This window comes from Lactuca saligna, chromosome 2 (assembly GCF_052625555.1).
Source record: "Lactuca saligna cultivar CGN05327 chromosome 2, ASM5262555v1, whole genome shotgun sequence".
Taxonomy (NCBI): Eukaryota; Viridiplantae; Streptophyta; class Magnoliopsida; order Asterales; family Asteraceae; genus Lactuca; species Lactuca saligna.
In genome coordinates this window covers 114287630-114315075 of record NC_136418.1, presented here as the reverse complement: position 1 = coordinate 114315075, position 27446 = coordinate 114287630, and the positions used below count along the sequence as shown (strand labels likewise).

Here is a 27446-nt window from a genome sequence, read left to right as displayed (position 1 = left end):
TCTTCTTCTTGTAGATCCATTTTCACCTTACTATCTTACAACCTGGTACATTGTCAACCAAGTTCCAAACATGATTGTCATACATGGACTGTGTCTCGCTGTCCATAGCCTCTTTCCATTTAGCAGTCTTGAGGCCTGCCATGGCTTCCGTGTAGCTGTTAGGTTCATCCAAACTTAATAGTGTACTATCACTGATAAGTGTATCACCTTCCACAGTAATATGGAAACCATAGTAGTGCTCATGTGCGTTCCTAACTCTCGTGGAATGCCTCAGAGGTACAGACTCGTCAGTTGGATCAACAAGAGTTTCCTCCTCAGGTTGATTGCATGGGTTTGAGGTTCGTTCACCACTTGAATCTTGAATTTCTTCAAGGTCAATTTTTCCTCCCACCTTTTCCTTGGCTCATGAACTCTCTCTCTCTCTCTCACACTCTCTTTCTCTCTCTCTCTCTCTCTCTCTCTCTTTCTCTCTCTTTCTCTCTCTCTCTCTCTCTCTCTCTCTCTCTCTCTCTCTCTCTCTTTCTTTCTCTTTCTCTCTCTCTGTCTCTCAAGAGTCCTCTCTTTTCCACAAAGACCACATTATCATTGGATCTATAGAAGAGGTAACCAAAGGATTTCTGTATGTAGCCGATGAAAATACACCGCTTACTTTGAGGTTCAAGCTTAACGTGAGTCTCGAGCCTCACAAAATCCTCGTAACCCCAAATATTAATGTAGTCCAAATTGGGAACTTTCCCAGTCCACATCTCATGAGGTGTTTTGGAAACCTTTGGGTCGGGAGTATATTAAGGATATGGGTGGAAGTCTCTAAGGCATACCCCCAAAATGAGATTGCTAGCGAGGCTCAACTCATCATGGAATGAACCATGTCCAATAAGGTTCGATTACGCCTTTCAGCTACACCATTAAGCTGTGGTGTTCTGGGAGGTGTCAATTGTGAGACAATCCCACATTCCTTAAGATAGTTAAGGAACTCTATACTAAGATACTCACCACCTCGATAGGATTGAATCATCTTAATGTTCTTGCCCAGCTAATTCCGCACTTCCTGTTTAAACCCCATGAACTTTTCAAAGGTTTTTGACTTATGATTGATTAAGTAGACATAGCCATATCTACTATAATCATCAGTAAAAGTCACATAGAAGCAGTTAGCATCCCTTGTGGCGGTTCTGAAGGGTCCATACACATCTTTGTGTACGAGATCCAACAAACCTTCACCCCTAGCATAAGTACCAGTGAAGGGTGACTGTCATTTTTCCAAGTAAACAAGATTCTCAACTATCATCCGACATTAGGTCAAATGACTCCAAGACTCCATCCTTTTGGAGTTGGCCTACGTGTTTCTTGCTCATATTTCCAAGATGACAATGCCATAATGATGCTTTATCCAAGCTAGTGGAAGAATCGATACACAACACATTATTTCCTAGGTTATCTACAACCAACACAGTTTCATATGCACCATCACAAGGTAATGCTTTAAAATAAAGAACATTATTATAGAAAGCATTGATATCAGCACATTCATTATCAAATGAAAAAGTAAATCCTTGTTTGTACAAACCATGAAACAAAATAATATTTCTTTCAATTTCAGACGACTAACAAAATTTATTCAAATCTAATCTTAACCCACTACTTAGCAACAAAGAATAAACTCCAATCTTGGTGACAGGTGAAGCTTTTCTATTCCCAATGATCAAGTTTATCTTCCCATGATCCACATTATCACTTCTTCTTAGTCCCTGCTTGGTTGGGTTTCACTTACCCATCCTTAACATCTTGCAAGTACTTTGCGCAGTTCCGCTTCCAGTGCGGCTTTTCATGGAAATAGAAGTATTCAACCTCTTTAGGGTTGGCAGAAGGAGTGACAGAACTACCTTTGGTTCTACTTGAAGAGGATCCATCAAGAGACTTTCCCTTGGTACCCTTCGAAGGGCTCTTCCTCTTCTTCCCTTTACTTTGACCGAAAGCCAGAACAGGGGCGGTGGTAGGAGTAGTAGTGGTAACAACCGATTTACTTTTAAGACCACTTTCGGCGGTCTTCAAAAGTCCTTGAAGTTTGCTGAGTGTGACGTCCTCCTTGTTCATGTGATAGGTTATTTGGAATTAATCATAACAAGAAGGTAAGGAGTGCAATATGATGTCAATTGCCAACTCCTCGGGGAAGTTCACATTTAACTTCATTAGACAGTCCACAACCCTTTTCATTTTTTGCATTTGGCCCGTGTTGGGTTTACCATCCTTCATTCGGGTTGTTATCATGGAGGAGATTATTTCATATCGCTCTTGTGAGCACTCTGATGGTATCTTTCCATCAGATCCTGGAGCATCTTAAAGGGATAAAATTCCTCATAGGATTTTTGGAGCTCGACTGTCATCGTGGCCAACATGATACATGCCACTTTAGTGGCATCTCTCTCATGAGTCCTAAAGTCAGCAATCTCCTCGGGAGTAGCAGAAGACTCATCAAGTTCCTTTAGCTCCTTGTCAAGGACATACTCCTTATCCTCAAAGCTAGTGACCAACCTTATGTTCCTAATCCAATCATTGAAATTAGTCCCATCAAAGATGACTCTCCCACAAAGGTTCATGAGAGAGAAGGAGCTAGTAGGGTTTGAGCTAGAAGCAACATTGTTGGAAGACATCAGAAAAAGAAGAAAGACAAGTTTTAGATTAGATATAAAGATAGTCCTTAATAAGACACCCAAATGTAATATTAAGGCTAGGACCCAACAAAATATTTTATAACTTAGAAGAGGGATGCCGTAATCCAAGCTATAAAATATTTGAAGGTAGGTGAATGACGATTCACCAATTTCCACCATAAAAAACAAAATGTATTATTAGGTTTTAATTGGTTTTGAAACTTCTAGATTCTTTTGAGATTCATTGAACTTTTCAATGGCATGTTTCAATCTCGATTGTGCCCTTTAAGTTTTGTGATTGGGATGCCGAGGATCACAAAACAAGGTGTGAATAACCATGCAAATTTACTTGGTACTCTTAATGGTTATCACCTAATCGATGTGCCGGTTAACCACACGCGCTCCACCGATCTATGATAAACCTTAAGCCACCCTTTGCCAACCTTGTTAAATCCAAGTTAGTGTGCTGGTTAACCACATGTGCTCCACTAACAACTTAAGCAAGGTGAAAAGTGTAATTTCATGGGTTAGCACCAAATTTACATTTTCCTAAAGTAACCAAGATTGGGAATTTATAAAAACATTTAGTTACTTTATAATAATCATTATACTTCTAAGGAGAATTAAAGTCATTTTACTACCCGTTCGGCTAACGACCCTCCACCAGTCAAGGAAGCGGTGGGTGAGAGTGGACACCCATTAAGCTGCCATTTTATAGGCAACAACCTTATACCCCCTTATAGATCGGCTTCGTGTATGAGGCCTACTAACGGTGAAACGACTTGATCTTATACATATATATATATATATATATATATATATATATATATATATAATTAACTTATAATACTATAAAGTATAAGGGTTGAATTTTAACTTTAAAATTGTAGGGTTGGAACTAAAGTTTTCTAAAGTGATTTTACATGTTCCAAAACTTGAGGTCAAAATTTGTAATTATTCAAATCTTTTCAACTTTATAACTTATGAATTAATGGTTTATTAAAATGAATACTCTTCATTTTATGTAACCTATGTGTTCTTTAATGGACTTTAAAAGAAAGACTTTTAGTAATCCATAACTTGAGGACAAATTATGGATTCCATTAAAAACATTTAGATCTAGAATTAAACTAACAAACAATTTTCAAATTATTCATATGATCTACCAAACTCAATTAAGTGTATGAATATTCATATCAACAATTTCACGAATCATATAAACACATATAAAACTTTAAATTTTTATAATAAACATTGAAAATGGATTAGCATAATCAATACCACATCAAAAACGGGTTTTATAAGTCGAAAATAGTTTAGGGCCAGCAGCAAAACTCAAAAAAATGCACTCTGGGCCTCCTACTCGTCGAGTGCACGAACCTACTCGACGAGTAAGATAAATATATGCATGGAATCGTCGAGTCCCCCCATGGACTCGGCAAGTTCACTCAGCAGAATGCAGAAATTTTGATTTTCTTCAATAATTTGCATCATGTATCAAGAAAACAAGCCTAGGCTCTGATACTACTGAAGGGTTTTGAGCATTCTAACACTCTTATGATATACATGCAACCCTAGAAACCTTGAATCTATGTTTTACTAAGATACATTGAAATTTTATTTTTCCAAGGTTCTTAACATAACTAGCATGGCATGGGGAACTTGAAACATAAAAGCTAGTAGAAGAACATACCTTTCTTGTTGCTTGGATTCCTTAAGAACTTTGTGAGCCTAGCACCCCAAATGTGATGCCTCTAATGTTTCACACAACACCACAACTCTTGGAATAACTTTGAGAGAAGTACACTATCACTCAAAATTAGCTAGCCCTCTTGTTCTTATCTTAGTGCTGTTTTTGGTAGCCTATGGGGTCTTTATATAGTGTGTCACTAGTAGGGTTACACCATGTAAACCCTAATTGACATGATTTTTCATTTCCTCCATGATCCATGGGTTTTAACCTCCATGGACCATCCATGGAGAACCCTATGGGTTTTATCCCAATTCAATAAACCATGGATCATTAGCCCACTATATAAGAATGGATGATTTACATAATAAACCCCATATATTTAATTAGTCTCTTTTTGATCACAAATTTATTTCCAAATTAACTCTTGATCGATAGTACTTAAATAATATTATTAATATATTAGAACTTATAATATACTAATAAACCATAAAATTCCTTTTCTCATTTTGTCTATCCAAGTGTTATGATGCCATGCAACCTAAATGGACCATGCCAACCGGGTGAAGTACCTACTAAAAATAGTTATGGACTTGACACCTTATCCAACACATAAATGGAGCTCTCAAACTTCCACACTCTGTACAAAACCTTCTGGTTGTGCCATATACACATATGTAATAAGTTTTTCATTAATGAAAACGATTTTGACATCAATTTTTAAAATTTTCTAATTATGAAATGCGACAATGGCAGTAGTATTTATACAGATTTTATCATTGATATTGGCGAGAAAGTTTCCTCATAATCAATTCTTTGAGTTGGAGTGTAACCTTTCTCAACCAACCGAGCTTTGAATGTGTGTAAATTCCCATCCATGTCAGTCTTATTTTTGATGACCCATTTACATCCAACAGTTTTAATGTCAGATGTAAGATCAACTAAATTACAAACTTAGCTATCATACATGGACCGAATCTTGATCTCCCTCACCTATTTCCATTTTGAAACCTCTGGGCTCCCCATGGCTTCCTGATAGATGTGTGCCTTATCATCATCAAACCAATTATCATTTTCCATAATTATATGCAAACCATAGAACTCTAATTGACGATACTCTCTATCAAATTGTCATTTTCCTCAGTTACATGTAAATCATAAAATGAGGAGGAGGTGGAAGTTTGTCAAATTCGTCATAGGTATATCAACCTTTGGTCGAGTGCTAGGGCCAACTTCAGGTTATTTATTGGTTGACCCTTGAATCTCATCAAGATAAATTCGGTTCCCACTATCTCCTTAAGATATCAGCTCCCACTCTTGGAGGACTGCCGTCGAGCAACAAACATTTTGTTCAAAGAAAGTTTGTAGAACAAATATCCAAATGAGTATTTAGGATAACCAGTGAAGATACACCTTTCAGATTTGGGTTCAAATTTTTTGAGTGCTTCATGATGAACGAAAGCCTCACAACCTCAGACTTGGATATATGCTAGGGAGGGACAAACCCCTTTCTACATATCAAACAGTGTCTATGATACCTTCTTAGTTGGTACAAGGTTAAGAACATATGAATCTGTCTTTAAGGCATGACCCTAAAAACTGATTGGAACTATATAAGACTCACCATAGATCAAATCATATCACTTAAGTTCCAATGCTCTTTTTAGACATACCATTGTGTTGTAGTGTTCCCAAAGGAGATAGATGTGAAAGAATTTTGTAGTCTTTAAGATGATTGTAAAATTCATGACTAAGATACTCTCCACCTCTATTAGATCAAAGAGACTTAACTTGCCCACTTAATTCTTTACTTCTCTTTGATCACCTTGAAGTTTGTTTGACTTATGTGTAATCAAATAAATATATCCATATCTACTAAAATCATCAATAAATATAACAAAGTATCTCTCACTATGTCTTGTGGTAGATCTAAACAGTCCACATACGTCAGTGTGTATGATGTGCAACAAATCATTGCGTCTTTCACAATTACGTGTGAATGGATCTTTTGTCATCTTTGAAAGAAACAAGACTCACATACATCATTTGACTCTAAGTTAAATGAATCAAAGATTCCATCCAACTGTATCTTGGTGATAAGTTTTTTGTTTGTATGACCATGCCAACAATGTTATACACATGATTTATCAAAAGTATCCTTGGGTGAATAAACACTTAATAATAAGCCCCTAATATTTATTAAACATATAATGGTTTCATAAAATCCATTGCATGGATTTTCTTTAAATTAGAGATTATCATTTTTGAAAACTAAGATACTTCTATTGTCAAACCCAAACTAAAAACCATCTCGATACAATGAATGAAAAGAAATAATGATTGTTTCCATATAAGGTGAATAATAACAATATAATCAAATGACTAAAAAACCACTAGATAAAACAAACTCATAGTCGCCAATCTCGGTAACGCCAACCTTGCTCTTCTTTCCCTTGATCAAGTCGAGCTCACTGTGCCTTATCTTCTTACTTCTCTTTAGTCACTGCACATCAGAAAATGTGAGTACCACATGTTGTGTCAAGGATCCACGAATTAGAAGTTGAAGCACAATGGTGTTTGATTATAAATATAACCGAGGTGCCAATGCCATTGGCCTTGTTCTTCTTGATGTCCTCCATGTACTTTAGGTATCTATGTTTCATTGTCCCTTTTGTTGGAGGTAGAAGTATATGGTCTCACTGGAGTCCAAGTCGGTGCTATGTCATAATTAACCTTCTTAGGCTTTGGTTTGGACAATCCAACATTAGTCTTTCATTTCCTTTGGAATGAGAGATGTTTTTCCTCTTGAAACCACCTTCCAAATTATTCATATTATAGTTCAATATGAACTTATAATACAAACTACTCTATGAGTTGAGCACAATATCATTGGCTAACTCTCAACGAAATGGAACGCCTAGATATTCAATTCTGTCAATGATCCCTTTCATTTTTAGAACATGGGTACTAACATATTCTCCTTCTTCTAGCTTGTAACCCAATAGACACTTCACAACTTCAAATCGATCATTTCTAGCTTGATCTTGGAACATTTTCTTGAGTTGCTCATTTTTTTAGTGCCTCAAGGTTCTTAAGACTCTTTTGGAGTTCTGGAACCATGGTCGCCAATTACACATGTCATAATTGGTTTTCTCTATAAGAGTAGCATCTTCTTGAGGCTCTTCAAGGACTACCTCATCTAGAACATACTTTTTTCTAGTGACTAATGGTGATCCTTAGCGAACAAATCCAATCGAGATAGTAGCTTCCAATGAGTTTTTCCTTTGAAAGGAGTTGGTGTATTGAGAAGTTTGACGAAGAGGTAGGTGGAGAGGAAAAATCACACTTGTACTAGTAGACATCGATAAACGAGGTTTCAAATTAGTTTGCTTAATTCATTTTTAAAATAATCGCCCAGCTGCAAAATTATTTAAGAAAAAGGCTAGGAACCATATTTCACTTCAAGATAAAAACTAGATTAGCCAAAATCACACCATGAAGTTATTTAGGCGGGCAAATTGTTTGCTAGTTTCAATTTCCACAAACTCCTAGATATGTCTAGATTTATTGATTTATGTCAATAGCATTTTAATCTCTTACATGCTCATCTAGCATTCATGACTAAATAAATCGAGGATCATGAATCTAAATGGTATATCAACCCAGCAAAACCTCGTGAAATTCAGCTCAAGTAGTGCTTGAGAATCGTAAGTATCACATCACCCCTACCATAATGAAACCAATGTGTTGGATCCAGGCACTACCTCACATTAGCCAATTATAAGAATGTGTGTGGGTTTCATGGGTTACATGAGATTTATGTTTTTATTAAAACTTGAAATTTGTTTTTATTTTAGTTAAAACATTTTAACCTTTTTGAAATCATTAATTTCATATTTAAATATACTTAAAATAAGAAAAATGAAATCACACACATATCAAGTACAAATAATAACACTACCAACATCGATCTTATGTGTCCCCTAATGAGAAATCAATGTAGAGACAAGTCATACTAAAGACATAAAGGGACTCTTCAAATCTTGTAAATGACCAACCACCAAATCTTGAGGCCACCTCAAATACCTTAGAACTCCAAGCTCCCAAATCCTTCACATGGTCTTGGGTATTCACATTATTACACTTTTTCTATTATAACTTATAAAATCCTAACTAAAATTTTACATTTAAAAAAATATTACAAATAAAAACTAGAAAACTAATGTGGCAACAAAGACCAAAAGTACAAACAACACATATGTCATTCAAAGCACAGTGTATCAGATATATCCAATCCAAACAAACAATTATTTGAACTTGTATTACATCTTTTAGACTAAATGAATAATCACAAAGTTTAAAGAAAGTGGACTTACAGTTTTTTTTAATGATCACATATACAAGAAATCATTAAAACAACAAATTCATAATACTTGACTTTTAATTAATAATTTCCAATTAAATAATTAAAATAATAAAAACAAGAAATTGGAATTTATCTTTTATAAACTCTCTCATTTGTATAGGTTCGCTCCTAAATCGTTTTTGTTTTGTAAAATGTTTAAAATTTTAAAAATGATTATAGTGAACATATCAGGTACAAATATAATTACAAAATGATAGAAGTCACATGTGCAAAGACGTGATGAAGATGTCTCTGATACCACTGTGGGGTTATGAGGATCTTTCACCACAAAGGTGCAAACAACGAAAACAGTATACAACAAAAAACTAGTAACACACAATACCGTAGTCGAATCTCTTAATAATCCAATCAATTCAACACAGCTAACTAAAAGAGGGTTCTAGGGTTACATATATCCGTAGCCTTTAATTTCCATATTCTATCTAGTTAGTTGGATGAAATAGAATCCAAACCAAGATTCCTGTTTTTTTATCACACCCACGGAAGTTAGGACACCGATATAGACACTTATGGATCTAGAATGCTAAAGAACCACCAAATTGTTCTTCGGGTACACCGTGTAAAGAAGGAGGGCATCGTGATCATTAGTGTTTTTTTTTTACGAAGAGAGTGCTAGGTTTTGGGAGTGCTATCTCTTAAAAGGCATCATTTAAAATTTACATGCTACCCTGTATTTGTAGGGTTGGATTGGATTTTTTTATTGGATAATTACTTGTCCACTAAGTAATTATTTATAAGACATGTGTATATCCACAAGATTTAACTTTCAAATATTTACACTTTTATCCCTATAGTTCTACATGTTTCCATTAATTAATTACACACATAATTAATTAACAAACTAGATCCCTATAATTCTATTGTCTCATTAATCGTTCAATTTTGTCGTTGGTTGAAACTTTAAAGTAGATTACCATTAATAGTAACATTACCAACCATTGTGATGGTGTGCATTATTTCCAACATAACTTATGATATGAACTTATCAACATGTTGAGTACTATGTCAGTAGCCAAATACAAAGAGAATGGAACACCTAGATGCTATCGTCTATCAATATGTGACTTATTTTTAGAATGCATGTACTAGCAAAAGCTCTCAATTAAAGCTTATATCCTAGAAGAGATTTGACAACATCAAATCGCTTTTGTCTTGCTTGCTCTTTGAACATTTCCTTGAAAGCCTTCATATCAGATGCATCAAGATTCTCGAAGCTCTTTTAGAGCACTGAAACCATGGTCACCAACATGAGGCAAGGGAATTCATTCAAATGATTATAACCATTTCTCAGTTGGGTCGCTTTGATTCAACTTATAACAATTTTAAAGGAGAAATAAATGTTGATTTTGGAAAACTCCGTCATCTTTGGTGGCTAACTCTTGGTCCAACCGAGGGTCTTGGTGGCATGAAATATTTTGATTCTTTGTTGAATTGCAGCAATTTGGAACTATTGGAACTTTCGGGGCTCCAACTAGAGAGGCGGATACCTGATTGGGTTGGGAACTTGACCAAATTAAGAACATTAAAATTTCAATATTCCTCTATTTCAGGCACCCTTCCTTCATCTATAGGAAACTTGCATAGACTAACTGTACTTTCTTTAGGCGGAAACAACCTCACAGGCATGATTCCAGAAAGCATCGGGAAGCTTAGCAACTTAGCGTACCTCAATCTTGGTTTCAACACTTTTTCTGGGATCATTCCAAGATCTATAGGAAACCTTTCTTCTCTAATCCAAGTTTCACTTAGAGAAAACAAATTGGAGGGTACAATACCCTCGAGTATTGGAGCATGCAAACAGTTGATACTTCTATCATTTGCTTTAAACAACCTCATAGGAACTATACCAAAGGAAATATTCGAATTGTCTTCACTTTCAATAGCACTCGATCTAAGTCGAAACAATCTGTCAGGTGTGATTCCACAAGGTATTCATCGCCTGAAAAACTTGGACTTACTTGATTTGTCTATGAATCATTTATCGGGTGAAATTCCTAGTAGTTTGAGCAGTTGCATCAGCCTTCGAATCCTAGACTTTTCAAGCAATTCCTTTCATGGATTGATTCGGGAAGAATGGAGTTCTTTGAAAGGCCTCATATATTTTAACCTATCAAGCAATAACTTTTCCGGACCTATTCCAAGATTTTTGGCGCAAATTCCTTTAAGTTATCTAGATCTTTCATATAATGATTTTGAGGGAGAGGTATATGTTAAGGGTGTCTTCACAAACACATCTGTAATATCAGTCCAAGGGAACCCTAGACTTTGCGGGGGAATTGCTGAGCTTCGTCTACCCAAATGCACAAGTATCGAGTCCAATAAGAAAAGCAAAAAGCTTTCTCTTGGTGGTATTCTGGGAATTTCACTATCTTCTGTTGCTGCATGTGTAGCTCTGGTGTTCTTTGTATTGGTATACTTTTGTGTAAAAAAGAAGAAAGACACACCAACAGAATCAATACAGATCATTGAATCTTTTGAAATGGTTTCATATGAAAGGATTTTCAATGCGACTGATGGGTTTTCTTCACAAAATCTTATTGGTACAGGTAGCTTTGCTTCGGTTTACAAAGGAGTTCTAGATGAAAAGAGTACGAATGTGGCAATCAAAGTACTAAACCTCCAAGAAAGAGGAGGTTCCAAGAGTTTTATAGCCGAGTGTGAAGCCTTGAGAAATATTCGTCATCGCAACCTGGTTAAGATCATAACTGCTTGCTCAAGCCTGGATTTCAAAGGTAATGATTTCAAAGCTTTAGTCTATGATTTCATGCCAAATGGAAGTCTTGAGAGTTTGTTGCATTCATGCACGAAACTAGACCATATGCCTCCTCATCATTCATGTAAACTAGATCTCATTCAAAGAATAAGCATTGCTAAAGATGTGGCTTGTGCTCTTGATTATCTACACAACCATTGTGGAAATGTAGTTGTTCACTGTGATTTGAAGCCAAGCAACATTTTATTAGATGTTGATATGGTTGCTCATATTGGAGACTTTGGGCTGGCAAAAATTCTTACACTTGAACAAATTCCTAATGCAAACATGAGCAGTTCAAGTGTTATGAGAGGAACTATTGGGTATGCAGCACCGGGTAAATTTATGATCCCTAGTCCACTTGATTTTTTTATGTTAATTAATCTTTGTTTTACTATATATGTACAAACATAATTCTACATAACATGCAGAATATGGACTTGGAAATAAAGTATCGACCGAGGGGGACATCTATAGCTATGGGATCCTATTGTTAGAGATGTTGACCGGAAAAAGACCTGTTGATCTAATATTTCAACAAGGACAGAGCCTGCATTCTTATGCAAGGAAAGCTGTGGCGGATGGTTTTGTGCTTCGTATTGTGGATCCCATGCTTCTTAATGATGATGTCAACCACACATTTTTAATTTCATTAGTACAAATCGGAGTGCAATGTTCTTCTGAGTCTCCACATGATCGAATGGATATTGGGAATGTTATTCAAGAGTTGCTTTCTATGCTCGGTAAAGCTACTTCAAACTCCACATACAAATTTGGTGCGCGTGCCACCCAAGAAACTATTGTGTGATTGTGTTATAGAATTTGTTTTATTGTGTATCAACGTTTTGGTATCTCTGTTGTTGATGTTGGTATGACTATTAATAACGTGTACGTAGATAGACAATATTTTCTCATGAACTTTCGTAGCAATATTGTTAATAGGAGGATGACAACTCTTATTATCATTGAAACTACAAAGACATGCTTGAAAATTGAGTGAATTCTTCTTTTGGAATTGTGAGAAAAAAGTCGGGAACACACGGTTTCTCTTGGGTTCTACTTGGGTAAGATTTTCTTAAAAAGCTTCAAGTTTATTATTAATTTTTAATTTAATTTGATTTAGAAAACATAATTATATATAAACATGGTAAAATAGATTGTATTTTATTAATTATTAAACATGCGTCACATAAGGAGTATATATAATAACCGTATTTACACACTAATCCCTATCTATTATTTACTGTCTAATATTCCCCCACAACAAAGACTTGGTAAGGACCTGCAGCTTGGACCATAAACCTTAAATTTTGTGTGAAGGCAGAGGCTTACTGAATACATCAACGATCTAATCATTTGTGGAAACAAACTGAGGTGAGAGCTTCTTTACAACAAACGTTTTTTTCTTACAAAGTGAAAATCAACCTCAACATGCTTAGTGCGAGTATGTAATATAAGATTGGAAGATAAAAAGGTGGCTCCAAGGTTATCACACCACAAGACTAATGTTGAAGTCATTGGAATACATAACTCTCATAATAAGGCTTCAAGCCAAGTGACCTCGGTAACAATGTCAGCAAAGGTTTTGTACTCCACCTCAGTAGATGCGCAAGACACAGTCTTTTGTTTTCTTACTGACCAAGAAACCAGATTTGAACCAAGATATACAACAAATCCCCTAGTGGATCGACGATCAAATGGACAACCAACACAATTGACATCGAAATAGGAAGTAAGCCAAATACTTTGTTGACTATGTTGAATAGTAGTGTCACTTGAAGGTGTAGGCATGAATAGTAGTGTCACTTGAAGGTGTCAGACAAAGGCCGAAATCGTTGGTGCCTTTAAGATAACCAAGGATTCGTTTAACAACAAAATAGTGATTTCATTTGGAGAAAGCATGAACTGACATACTTTGTTGATTATGTTGGATTAAGGTGTCTAAACCAATAACTAATTGGTATATTCATGAACTCGAAGCAAAGTTCTTTTCAGGTTCCCATGAAAACTAGTATTTAGATCAAATGATTTTGGATGAAGAGACTGATTTGTTAATTTATTATGTGATTAATAAATTAATTAGAAACTGAAAAAATGATTTATTAATATATTATATGATTAATATATTAATTGAAATAGTAATAATTAATTTGGAATTAATTAGAAATTAATTTGAATTAATTTTGGGATTAATTTGATTAATTAAAAGTGCAAGGATTGAAGCTGTAATTGTTTAATAGTTGAACAAGAAGGTATTTCATTATCTTGCAAGCCCTTGGACGAAATTAAGGAGGGTTTTTAGGGTTTTGGGGATATTCCTTATGGATAATTTGGGAAACTAGATAATTCCGGATTTGAAATAATATTATTTTATTTAAAATTAGGGTTTCTAGGATTTTCCTATCAGCTATACATAGGGTCCCTTAGCATTATATGCAAACACACAATGTAGACTCTCTCATGATCCGAAATTCTCCTCTGGCCTCCTTTATCCTCAAGTCTTCTTGTTACTAGGGTTTTTTGTACAAGCTATTAGAAACATTTATTCCTTTGGTGTTAGCTTTCCAATTTCTTGAAGAAGGAATATGCTTTGATTATTTGCTATAAGAATCAAAAGGTATGTAACCTTAGATCTATATGAACCTTGATTTGTATAGCCTTCCCTTATGGTTTCTTGATGTTCATAGATTATTGCTATTGATATACAAAACATACATCCTTTCTAGGTTGCATGTGAATTTAAGCTTTTAAGTGTTTTTTCCCACGTACATTTTTTTATAATCTAGAAAACACATCAGACTACATATGTGATATATGTTCTAGATAAGGTGACATATTATAAAGCACCAACCACCTAATGATATCGGACATGATTAACAAAAAGTGGACTATCCCTTAGAGCTAAAGCAACGTAAGTTGGGAGCGAAATGGTGACCGACTTGGCCTCACCAAGACTAATGTGCTATAATATGTAAAATGTATTTTTTTTCTTAGAGAGAAAAAGGCCAGTGCCACAAAACACAACCGCAACACCAAGAAAGTATGAAAGTACTTCCATTCCCTAAACAACGAATTTCTGACTAAGACTTTTAACGGTCTGATCAATAGTCAAAGGTTTGTTTCCCGTAAGGATAATATCTTCTACATAAACCAAGATATAGTCATGTGTACCCTTGGTTGAGAGTATAAATATTGATGAATCTTTATGAGAACCTTTAAGCAAAGAGAATTTAATGCTTGAGACAGATACTAGAACCAAGCATGAGGGGCTTGTTTTAATCCAAACAAGGATTTATTGAGTAAAAAGACATTCTTCGGTTTTTGACAGCCTCATTAAGATCCCCATAAAAAACAACCGTGTCATCTAGTTGCCAAAGAGTCCATTTTTGTGATACGACAATGGAGAGATCAACTCTGTCGGTAGTAAACTACACAACCAGGATAAAAGTTATTGAAAGATCTTTATGCCTAAGAGTCATTATAGAATGCTATTGCTAGATAGTATATGATCCTAAAGGGTCACACTAACAACAACTTGATGCTAATATATTATTTATAAGAATTTCATTCTTGATAAATAAATATATATCTTGTAATTAATGGGATATTATTTATTTCATGGAAATATTAATTTTCAATGATAGTATCGTAACATATCATAATATATATCATAAGGTATCATTTATTATGACATGTACATCTTTTTGGACTAGAAAGACTTTTTTCTTTTAGCTAATTGGATAAGGGTTTATATGTAATAAACGCATGAGAGATTTTTTTTATAAAAATCTCTTCATTTATATATTATAAAATCGTAAGTACATAAATAGGGTACAAGTGAAGGGCTTTTGATTATTATATTAAGGCATGCATCCTTAGAAGGGGTATCTTGACATAATGATGAATCATGGATCATAAAGTGCTAAGACTTATGGGATAAATCCTATTTTCTCCATGCTCTCTCAAGTTTCTTTCTAAATACTTAAAGAGATAAGGACTTATATGAGAAAAGTTTGATACTTGAATTCTCTCTTTTAAGCCGAACTAGTTTATTTGTCTTAAAAGCTTAAGTGATTCTTTTTATTACAAGACTATGACTAGAATCTTATCAAGTTGGCAAATTGTTGATATATATATATATATATATATATATATATATATATATATATATATATATATATATATATATATATATATATATATATACTTTGGAGATTGTTACAATCTTCATCAACTTCTTAACTACGAAAAGGGACCAGAGACTCCAAAGGTTATAATATTTACCTTTTCTATACTAGTTTTAATATCTCCTAAACTATGAAAAATGATATTTGGTGAGTAAAATGATTATAGTTTATTCAAATACAAAAAATGTTTATGTTGCTAATTACATCAATTTTCTCACTATAATTATATTCTTTTTCAATAAAAACCCAAAAAATGGTATCAAAACCATTTTTACAAACTTAGTTCGATTATTTGATAATTTGGTGTTATCTTTGTTTTCGAAAAACATTGATTGTTTTCTTTTGTACGAATATTCGTATATACATTCCATGACAACTTTAAAATTGAAATCTTTTAGTGACAAAAATTAACATGTATTTTTTGTTAGTAAAAGTTGTATTAGAAAAACAAAGTGTTGTTTTATATAATTTTGAGTGTCGCTCTCTCTCTCTCTCTCTATATATATATATATATATATATATATATATATATATATATATATATATATATATATATATATATATATATATATATATATGTGTGTGTGTGTGTGGGTATGTGGGTGTGTAATGTGCATAAACAAGCGATGAACCTCTTGTGTTCTATGTGTTGATTTGATGAAATTGTGGTAATATTTATCTATTCATATGATATGTAATAATTAAATATATTAGTTTTAATTTATTTATAAGTAATGTATTACTTTTAGAAATGGTTATATATATATATATATATATATATATATATATATATATATATATATATATATATATATATATATATATATATATATATATATATATATATAACAAGATGAATATGAAGACCATTTTGGAGAACCAAGTCTTCACATCATGATTTCATAAAATATTCGTAACTTCTATATGATTGTGTAGTTTTGGAGCTTGAAATTATCAAAGCAAGAGGGAGGACATAATAAAACAAGTTGAAGATTTTTTGGTCCCTTTACGTTGCTTAGGAAGGACTTGGCATTTTTGTAGTGGCTCACAAAAATGTCATTGGCTGGATGGTTTATGCACATATGTTTTGCATGCATGTGTTGCTTAAATTTATATTAATATTGTGTTATTATTTTTAAATTTGATTTCATATATATCTAATATTTTTAACATAAATAGCATCACAAGGAGTGTAAATTTTAACAAAATTTGTCAGTTAACATAAGATGCTAAAAGGTCTTAAAAATAGCACACACTGCATTATTTAAAACTAGCTAATGGTAGCAAACGGTAAATATCAAGATTTAAATTATATAAGTTTAAAATTAAGATTTTATAAACCTATCAAATGAAAGATTTTGTATGCCCAAAAGTCATTATAAAATGATATTGCTACTACTAATTGATTCTTTTTATAGTAACTTGATTATTAATAAAAATAATAAACACTTATATTTAATTGGAAAAACATTACTTTATGAAAATAGTATTTTACCAACATATTGAGAATTATTGTTTGTAGAAAATAATAATAAAAGAGAACAAAACTAGCTTTATCTCATGGTATGCATATTAATGTTGTGTACAACATTTTTCTCACTTTGACTAACCATTAAGTTTCCATCCAACTAGCTAGTTACGTATAAAGTAATTAGCATTTGAAACTTGTCTCCATGACATGAAGAACTGTAGGTTCTTTCTTTTATGAAGGACACTTGATTTTGATTTGTTTATTACCTTATACCATGCTTGTAAGAAAACCCCATGATCTCATTATTTTATGTCTAGCTGTTTTACCTAAGATAAGGTGTAAAAGAAAGGCGTGACACATGGGAAATGACTAGTTTTCTTTCAATCTTTCATCTCTCATTTGGGTTGCCAAATCCGAGAGCAATATGCTCTCATCTCTCCTTCTTGCTTCTTTCAAATGGTGTTAGATATGATGGGTAATAATTTGTTTTCTATTCAGACTTATTTGGATGTCTTAATAGCTTAAAAATAACTTATTTACATGTGAAGACTAGTATCTTGATGTGGTTTTATTCTTTCTCTGGTGTATACATTATAGAAGGCTCCTTCTTGGAGTTATATTGTCATCTTCATGAACTTACTAATTATTAAAAGGAACCAAAGTCTTCAAAGGTTGTGAACTTCTTCTTTCCTTTCGTTATGTTTTAATCTCTCGAAGATTTTCAAAATGATTCTTTGGTGAGTTAAAATGGTTTTAGTTTAATCAAATCTAAAAATTCTTCCATCGTTAATTATGTTTATTTAGTCACTAAAGTTAGTCTATTTTTGAATAAAAACTCAACATCAAACTCCAAACCTTATTTTATAAAATGATTTTTTATTAAAAAGTTTATGAATGTTCTGTTGTGCTCAAACGGTAAAACTTACTATTAGTTATTAAATTTTAAATTCGATTGCATCATATTTATAAAATTTGGATTTTATATAGGAACATTGTTAAAATGTGATTTTAAATAACAGTATTAAAATGTGATTTTAAATAAAAAGGTATATGATAGTTTATCGGATGCATGTTATAACCATGCTATAATATATGTTTTTAAAACTAATATTGTAGAACATAAAAGATCCCTTAATGAACTCAGATCTATGCAATCCATTTTGAAAGGACTTGCATATCTCTTGATACGCTAGTGGGATAAAGGTCACCTAACCTCTTTGTGTTATCTTTTGAAATCCGGGGTGTATTCGCGATTTCTATGAACAAGTTATAGGCCAATTTCCAATGTTTTTAAAATTGGATGGTTTGACTTGAAATCTTTTGTGATAAATGATACCTAAGAAAAATATTTAAAGGCATAGATGGGATCAAACATGTCAATTATTCCTGAACATAATACCTGGTGTCAGCACTATGATGTTGAAGATGTTTCTAACATCATAACTAGGAATAATTACTCCTGACTTCTAGGAAATGTTTGATAATTTAGATGTATATATGATATTACAACATGTTAAGCAAATATTCCAACAATACAATGATATTTATTTTGAGCCAGTTTAAACAATGGAATAATGCAAAACTGATAAGAGCCACAATGTATGATCTAAGTGGCCCATATTTTGTGGAATGGATGCCTCTAGACCTAAGAAATCCAAGAAGGTGTACATAGATGGATCATATCTCTTTTGTGGAGGAACTAGACATTGGAAGAGGAATTATCCGTCTTATATGAAATGAAAGTCTGAAAAGATTAGTATTTCAGGTACAAATAAGTTGACCAGCTCAGCACAAGCAAGTTGAACAACACTCTCAAAGTTTTGTTTATTATTTATCCTTAGAACATAAAATACCTGTATTGTACAAAACAATATTTTTTTTGGAACAATTTATGTTTAAATTTAGCATGTCTAGTATATATGTCTTAGTTAATTTATTAAATGACTGATTCTTTACTTAAATCATTTTTCATAACGGTCACCTTCATTTTTTTAAATGATTAAATTCTATTTTTGGGAGCGATATCTCTTAATAGAATTATAAAGTAAATATCATTTTTTTTCTAAACAATAAGTTCTATATAAGAACAATTTTGAATCAAACTAATATAATAAATTGTTATTTTTATTATATAAATAAAATACACATATTGTACCTTAATGAAATGGATATTTAAAGGAAAATTATATAGTTTATTTGACATATATGAATCATATTTATATATAAAAAAAACCATAATGATATTTTCTCTAAAATGTAGTGAAAATAATTATTAAGAAACTGTAATTGTGATGTATGGCTTCATTTCTAATGAATGTCTAGATTTAGTACAAGATACTTAATCATTTGCATAACAATTACTTTCATTTTCTCAAATAATTAAATTCTTTTCTTGAGAGTCATATCTCTTAATAGAATTATAACATAAATATCAATTTTTCTAAATAATATGCTATATATAAAAACACTTTCGAATCAAACTAATCTAATAAATTGTTATGTGTATTATATAAATAAAATACACATATTCCAAATTTAAGAAATTGATTTTAAAGGCAAATTATGTAGTGTATTTGACACATGTGAATTTTATTTATAAATAAAAAGTTCCTAATGATATTTTCACTAAAATGTAAGGAAAATAATTATTAAGAAACTATAAACTGTGATGTATGAATTCATTTCTAATGAATGTCTAGATTTAGTACAAAATACATAATCAAATATATTTAACAAATATATTTATTGTAATTATCTTTTACATGTTGAAGGATATTTATAAAAGCTTTGTTGAAGTTTTCAAATATAATGTTAAGATACAAATCAGTAATATCATCTAAATCCTTAGAGATAATAAATGTTGATCTAAACTTTACTAATAAATGATGATCTAAACTTTACTAGATACGGTTTACCTTCTAATCTGTAGAAACTATCTTTCTTTATGCTTTTGGGATTACGCCTTGTTCACTATCACTTATATCATAATTACAAAACACCAACTAACACTAATACAAAACCGGTCTATGACATGGATTTTTGAAAACTAAGTTGTCTCGTTTTTCATATTTCTCATCACCAAATGTCATAAGGTAATTCACATGATTTTTTTAATGATAGACTACAAAAAAGAAGTTACCATTGAAAATCAAACTTCAGGCATTAACATTGATTTTACATAAAAAATAGACAAGTCGTGCGATGACCGAAAACGGTGGCCATTTCCTCTTTTCTGACGGGTTTTGTTATTTTATATCTATATTTACCTTGTATTGGTTACTAAGTGAGACGTTGGGTGTTGAAGTTTCATTTTAATTGATTACATCTTATATTGAAATTTCTAATATGAAAAAACTAGTGACCAGTCGTGCAATAGCCAAAATCGGTGGCCAAATGTCATCATTTACAACGGGTTTTTTCAATTATATGTACCTTAATGGGCTAAATGAATTTCAACTATCAGAGTCCAATAAACTGATTAAAACTATCTAAGTACAATAAATCAGTTCAAACTTTTTCGTAACACAACTAACACACCAGTTCAACCCAATTTTTTAGAAACCGCCCGTTTCGATTTAGTCTAAAAATTAACATAAAACTAGTTGTTGTTGAACCGTTCTCGTTCCCAGTTCCCGTTTTAAACCTATTTTAAAAACATTGTACATAATATTATAATTTGTCACTACAAGTTGTAAAATATCAGCCTTGCTATAAATATTTTTTGGTCATTTTAATTATTCATCACATTCTATTTATATTGTTCTTCTCATACACCTCATGCTATAAATAAACATGATCAACTCTACATGCGTAGGAATGAAAAAAAAAGGATTGTACTAGCTAGGAAGAATTTACCAAGCTAATATTTTAATATAGGTAAATCTTAACAAAAAACCCATAATTATCAAACCAATTATTAATAAAAAAAATATTAGATATACAACAACACAACAACAGACCCTAGTATACTGGTTACATATGCTGAAAATTAATACAAAAAAAACTAACCAAAAATATTTACAAAACTTATAAATGATAAAAGAATAGTATCGTATTTTGTCCTACAGCTACTGTATCTTCACAAATTCTTTTTGTCCTATAGCTATTGTATCTTCACTCTTGAAAATAAGAGATTTTCTTATATGATAATCCAGAATCAATATATGTTGTAGAACACCATAATAAAAGGTTTTGTACTAGGATAGTTCTTCTTTTCTAGATATGTGTGTGCCAGTTGACTCTACGCAAACCCCACTATTTTGGTTAACTATACCTTCATAGGATTGTGTACGAAATAGGTAGCCATTGATGTGATATATATCATATTTCATTATGATGTGTTATGGTCCATGAGAAAATCACCTTAAGTCCTTTGAAATACTATGTCTATTGATCGCCATCTCTCGCTCTACCTAAATATCATTAAAATGATAAGCATCAGGGGGCAGATTGATAACTTACAATTTTTTTCATGCAATTGATGAATGACAACGAAGAAATGTGCAAATTTCTCAAGACAACAATTAACTTAGGTCATTATTTTACCTCCACTTTTAAAATAACCAATGATTGAAAGCTTCACTATGCTCTTTCACCAAAATTGCTTGTCTTTTCATGGAATGTTTATTTTTCAGATGCATCTAGTGTCACTTATGCATACATTGATGAACAATAAAGTTAGAAAATGTTTCTTTTTTACCTAATATGGACAAAATGAGTAAATGAGTAAAGCAAAGTTTGTGGCTTAATGTAATAAGACCCCAACATACTTTATGCATGCATATATATATATATATATATATATATATATATATATATATATATATATATATATATATATATATATATATACACATACACACACACATCATTGTGTTAATGTATTATATATAGAAATCCATATATTTTATATATGGGCTTAATGTATTATATAGTTTTCCAATCTAAGTGTTTAAATAATGAACATACTTTTACATGTACCCACATTAAGTCAGAAATTTAATACTGTATTAGTGAATTAAGCTCTTAATCTGGATTTTATAAATAAATAGATAACTAATTAATAAAAAAATTATGAATATACATTTAGTAATATACTTACTAGATACATGGGTGCACTTCAGGTGTATTTTTCAGTTTAAAGAAATGTGCTTTGATGAAGAGTTGTGGACAAACTTGAGAAGGATATGCGACTGCTAATTCTATTTCGTAGGGCATTTGTGGCACGCAGGAAGAGCTCGCGCAGCTGCAGCAGGATTTGAAAAAGGAATTGATCGTGATTTTGAACCTGTTCTTTCCATGAACCCTCTTAATTGAGACAGGAGATCAAAGACTTGAACTAGGAGTCACTTGGGTTCCTTCATACATATAGGGATCATGTCATAAAAAAATATTCTTTTTTTTTTTCAACTCATTTATATTTAATCCATTTTTCTGGCTTGGCTAGGCGGGATAGCCGAGCCACTCCCCTTTCATTATGATAATGAAACCATCCGGTCAAAACCAATCCAATAAAGAAACAAATTTATTTAACAAGCAAAAAAGGAGAGAGAGGGATTCGAACCCTCAATAGTAAACTATACCGGTTTTCAAGACCGGGGCTTTCAACCACTCAGCCATCTCTCCAAAAGATAATTTTATTTTATTCCTCCGAATAGAACATGGCCATATGAGTGGATAAATTTGAATGAAAATATACATGTATTTAATAAGTAATATAATGAATCATGGATTTCATTTAATCTAGATCAAATCTATTATGAATTTGTATATCTTGTTTGTATAGATAACTAAATATATTAAATAACATAACTATTTTTTTCTTATATTTATCTATTTTAGGCTGTTAAAACGAATCTTTCTTTTGTTTTACTCTTTATCATATTGGATTGACCCAAATTTAGCAATCCAAGAAAATAAAGTGTTCGCGGTTGCATTTCATCCGGGAAAAGCCATCTTTTTCTCAACAATGCCTTTGTCATTTGATCCAATAGTGTTCCGTTAGATAGGAACAAATTTGATAAATACTGATAACTCTCAGATAGAGTATTAGAACGGAAAGATCCATTAGATATGGTGAATCCATGGAGGGCCACCATTGACTAGTTTTCTAAATAGTCTTTTTTTAGTTTAACCTAAGGCAATGTTGTGTGGCTAAAAAAAATTGACTTAGGGAATGAAAATACCCAACTACACTATATATGATCTAGAGTAATAGAAAAAAAGATTACAATAAAGATTACAATATTGATATTAGAGTAGAGAATTAAAAAAAAAAAAGGAAAGAGATCTCAAAGATCTTTTTCCTAAAATTCCCGTTTGGAGGTCCGAGTCAAATAGCAATGATTTGAAGCACTTCTTTTTACATTATTTCGGAAACCCAAGGACTCAATCGTATGGATATGTAAAATACAGGATTTCCAATCCTAGCAGGAAAAGGAAAGAAACGGATACTAAATTTAAAGTGAGTAAACAGAATTCCATACTCGATCTCATAGATACATATAGAATTCTGCGGAAAGCCGTATTCGATGAAAGTCGTATGTAGCTGCTGCTTGTGAAGTATGGAAGGAGATTAAATTTGAGTTTCAGGCAATGGATACTTTGGATCAATAACTTTCGTTCTCTTAAACAAGGGCGTTCTAGTGCGTTGTAGATTCTTATCTGACAGCAAAAGCAATAAAAAATCCAATATAGAATATTATTTCCAAAGCCACAGGATATGATTGATTCACTGATGTTTCAAAATTTAATGTGGGTTCATTAGAACCATATAAACCGACACCCAGAACTCCCATTAAGAGAAAAATGGAACCTCCCGCCGTGTACAAAATAAATTTTGTGGCTGAGTAGAGACGTTTCTTTCCTCCCCACATGGATAGAAGTAGATAAACCGGAATTAATTCTAATTCCCACATGATGAAAAAAAGTAAAAGGTCCCGAGAAGAAAATGATCCTATTTGACCACCGATCAATTCGATCGGGCACTCGCCATCTATTTTCATTGTTCAACTCTTTAACAACACGAAAAAACCATTGTTCTACTCTTTGACAACATGAAAAACCAAAAGCTCTGCCCTCCCTCTATCTATCCAAGGGATGGAAGGGATGAAAAAAAGGGGAACATCAACGCATCCGGGAAAAAACGATTAATCTCTATCAATAAACCTGCCAAAGAACCGAACCATAGAGTACTTAATATCGGTGCTACGGAAAGATATGTTTTTAGATCTCGCATTGAAAAACCTCCTTCATTTTATGTGTATATATATATATATATACACACACACACACACACATCGTTGTGTTAATGTATTATATATAGAAATCCATATATTTTATATATGGGCTTAATGTATTATATAGTTTTCCAATCTAACTGTTTAAATAATGAACATACTTTTACATGTACCCACATTAAGTCACAAATTTAATACTGTATTAGTGAATTAAGCTCTTAATCTGGATTTTATAAATAAATAGATAACTAATTAATAAAAAAATTATGAATATACATTTAGTAATATAATTACTAGATACATGGGTGCACTTCAGGTGTATTTTTCAGTTTAAAGAAATGTGCTTTGATGAAGAGTTGTGGACAAACTTGAGAAGGATATGTGACTGCTAATTCTATTTCGTCTACATTATCAAATGTTTTATGCTTATCATGTGGATACCAAGAATCTGTATATTTTTGTGGTATTCACTTAAGAACTCAGTTGTCTCCTCTGCAACATTCTCTTCAGCAATGCATCCTTCCGTTTTATTTTTATTACAGACTTGACCATATATTAGCTTCATGTACCCTTCAAATGGATACATCCATCAGAAGCATACTGTTCAAAATATTCTTACTTCCCTAGTAAGGTGAACGACTAAGTGAACCATAATATCAAAAAAAGATGGAGGAACGTGTTTGTCTAGCAAGCAGAATGTCACACACATATCTGCTTCCAAGTCATCAAGCTCTTTCACTATTATTTTTCTACAAGAAATATAATTAAAAAAACATAATTTGATAATAGCATTTCTTGTGATTTTCCGCATTATCGGTCATATTGCAATTGGCAAAAAGCTTATCCTCCTTTTTACTCACCAAAGTAGAAAATGTTGATCAGTTGCCTTCCGGAACCCTTAAATCCTTAAGTGTTTTGCCAAAAAAACATCCCTTTCTTCTGGGTTAATGTGTAGCTTGATGTAGGCATGAGTAACTAGCCATCTTCTATTGTTTTTGGTACCAACTCTGGTTTTACCCCTAAGCTTTCAATCTCTTGGTGATCTTTCAATCCATCTTTAATCTTCTTAGGCACATTTAGCATTGTACCGGTAAGAGTCTCACCCATATTCTTTTCAACATGCATGAAATCTATACCGTTTGGTACAGAGTGAAACCGCCAATACTTAAGGCGTTTATACCAAATATTGCATTTCTTCCAGTACTCTTCCTTATTTCCCCCTAAAGTCAAGCAATCATTTTTTGAAGTTTTCTTGTTCTTTTGACACTTCCGACCTTTTTCCATTAGAAGTTAAAGTGGACTTCCCCATTTATTTTCTATAGATTGCACTTCGTTATACAGTTGTTCCCCAGTGACATGCTCAGGGGCATATTCTAACCCCTCTTTCCATTGAAACCAGTCTTTTGTATCTACTGTAGGGGCATCCACAAAGTACACCCAATGCAGGGTAACCATTTACAATCGATAAAACAGCTGCCCATAGAGTAAACTTCTCTTATACATATGCATCACATGTTGCAACCCTCTATTAGAATAATACTTGATCATCAATCAAAGATTTTAAATAAACATCAATATCATTACATGGCGAACTAGATATTAGTAGTGGCAGCATCATGAACTTCCTTTTGTACACAACCACAGTGGAAGTTTACAAATGACAGTTGAAATGGGGCAAACACTATGACGTTTGTTTCCTCTATTGATATCAAACCCATCAGCTGAAATTCCGTGTTGTAGATTTCTTGCATTGTTAGCACTTTCAGGGATCCTATCATCTGTGTTACGCCATTTTGGAGTGTCCTTCAGGTGACGTAGTACACAATCAGCTTTCCTACCACAACTAGGCTTGTGTTGTATTAGATCATTTGCAATGCTCTTTAGTTTAAAGATTCGGTGAAAGCATGGAATAATAAAGAAGTACCACAAAATTTTAGTTGGAATATTAGAGTACTCTTTTTTGACAGTTTTTCTATCTTCCATCTTTATTCCTCACAAATGGTAAATTTATTCAAATCCGAATACATATTACTTTATAAAATGCAATGGTTGATACAAACACGTATCTTTTTATATCATGAACCCATTTCCTTTAGTTTTTTCTTTGCCTCATAAGTATTTTTAACCATATATTCATCTTCATGTAACATAGCCTTTATCAAAGGTACTAATCATTAAAGAAATTATCTAATGCTCCATACTTACTCTTCGTGTTCAAAAGTTGAACCAATGTAGACAACTTTGTATACTTATCACATCCTTTGTAAAGGGGCTTCTCAACATCCTCCATAAGTAATTTGAACTTCTTTAGGTAGTCTGAGACATTCTATTATATACCTTAAACCATTTATATTATATCAAGAACATCCATTGGTATCCTCGATTCAAAATTAAAAAAATCATTATTATTGTCATCATCAACAGACCTACTATGGGTTGATTGATATTTTTCACCATGCATAGTCCATATTGTGTGGTTTGGATCAATTCCCTTAAGGTATAGATGATAATTTATCTCCTCAACTTTAAGAAATAAGTGGTTTAAATAGGAAACATATGAATATCGAATTGAAATTTGATTTTGTCCTTTTTTACTTGTTCCCTCTTGTTTACTGATATTTGCATATTTAGCTATATTTTTATGTTGGATTTTTTATCATTTATTGGCTAATTAATTGCATATTATGGACAAAAGATACTTAGTATTGTTCAATTTATATTTTCAGTCAAAAAAAGAAGCTTGGAAGCAAAAGGAAGTAGGAGATATGAACGAAAGCTCGGGGATGAAAGAAAGAAGAAAAGGGCTTAATTCCGAAGTTACTCGGCGAGTAGGGTCATCTACTCGATGAGTAGACGCGAAGGTTCGTGAAGCAATACGTGGAATCCTTGTCATACACGGGTTTTAAGTGATGAACTCACCGAGCAGGCCACCGGACTTGGTGAGTAGCCCCTATTGTGAGAAAACTATAAATAGACTTCACAAACCCGAATTGAGGACTTCTCTGGAATTTTGGTGGAACATTTGGCGATC

The 27446-nt window shown here is 32.6% G+C and overlaps 1 protein-coding gene and 1 non-coding gene across 2 annotated transcripts; one reads left to right on the top strand and one right to left on the bottom strand.

The window, feature by feature from the left end:
* The first annotated feature begins 10037 nt into the window (after positions 1-10037).
* On the top strand, positions 10038-12550 carry LOC145029998 (uncharacterized). The gene has a single exon (XM_078978439.1). The coding sequence runs from the start codon at positions 10038-10040 to the stop codon at positions 11931-11933; it is 1896 nt and encodes a 631-aa protein (XP_078834565.1). The 3' UTR covers positions 11934-12550.
* Positions 12551-22719: 10169 nt separating this feature from the next.
* TRNAS-UGA (transfer RNA serine (anticodon UGA)) lies at positions 22720-22802 on the bottom strand. Its single transcript has one exon. It is a non-coding gene; the product is annotated as a tRNA-Ser (tRNA).
* Between the last annotated feature and the right edge of the window lie 4644 nt (positions 22803-27446).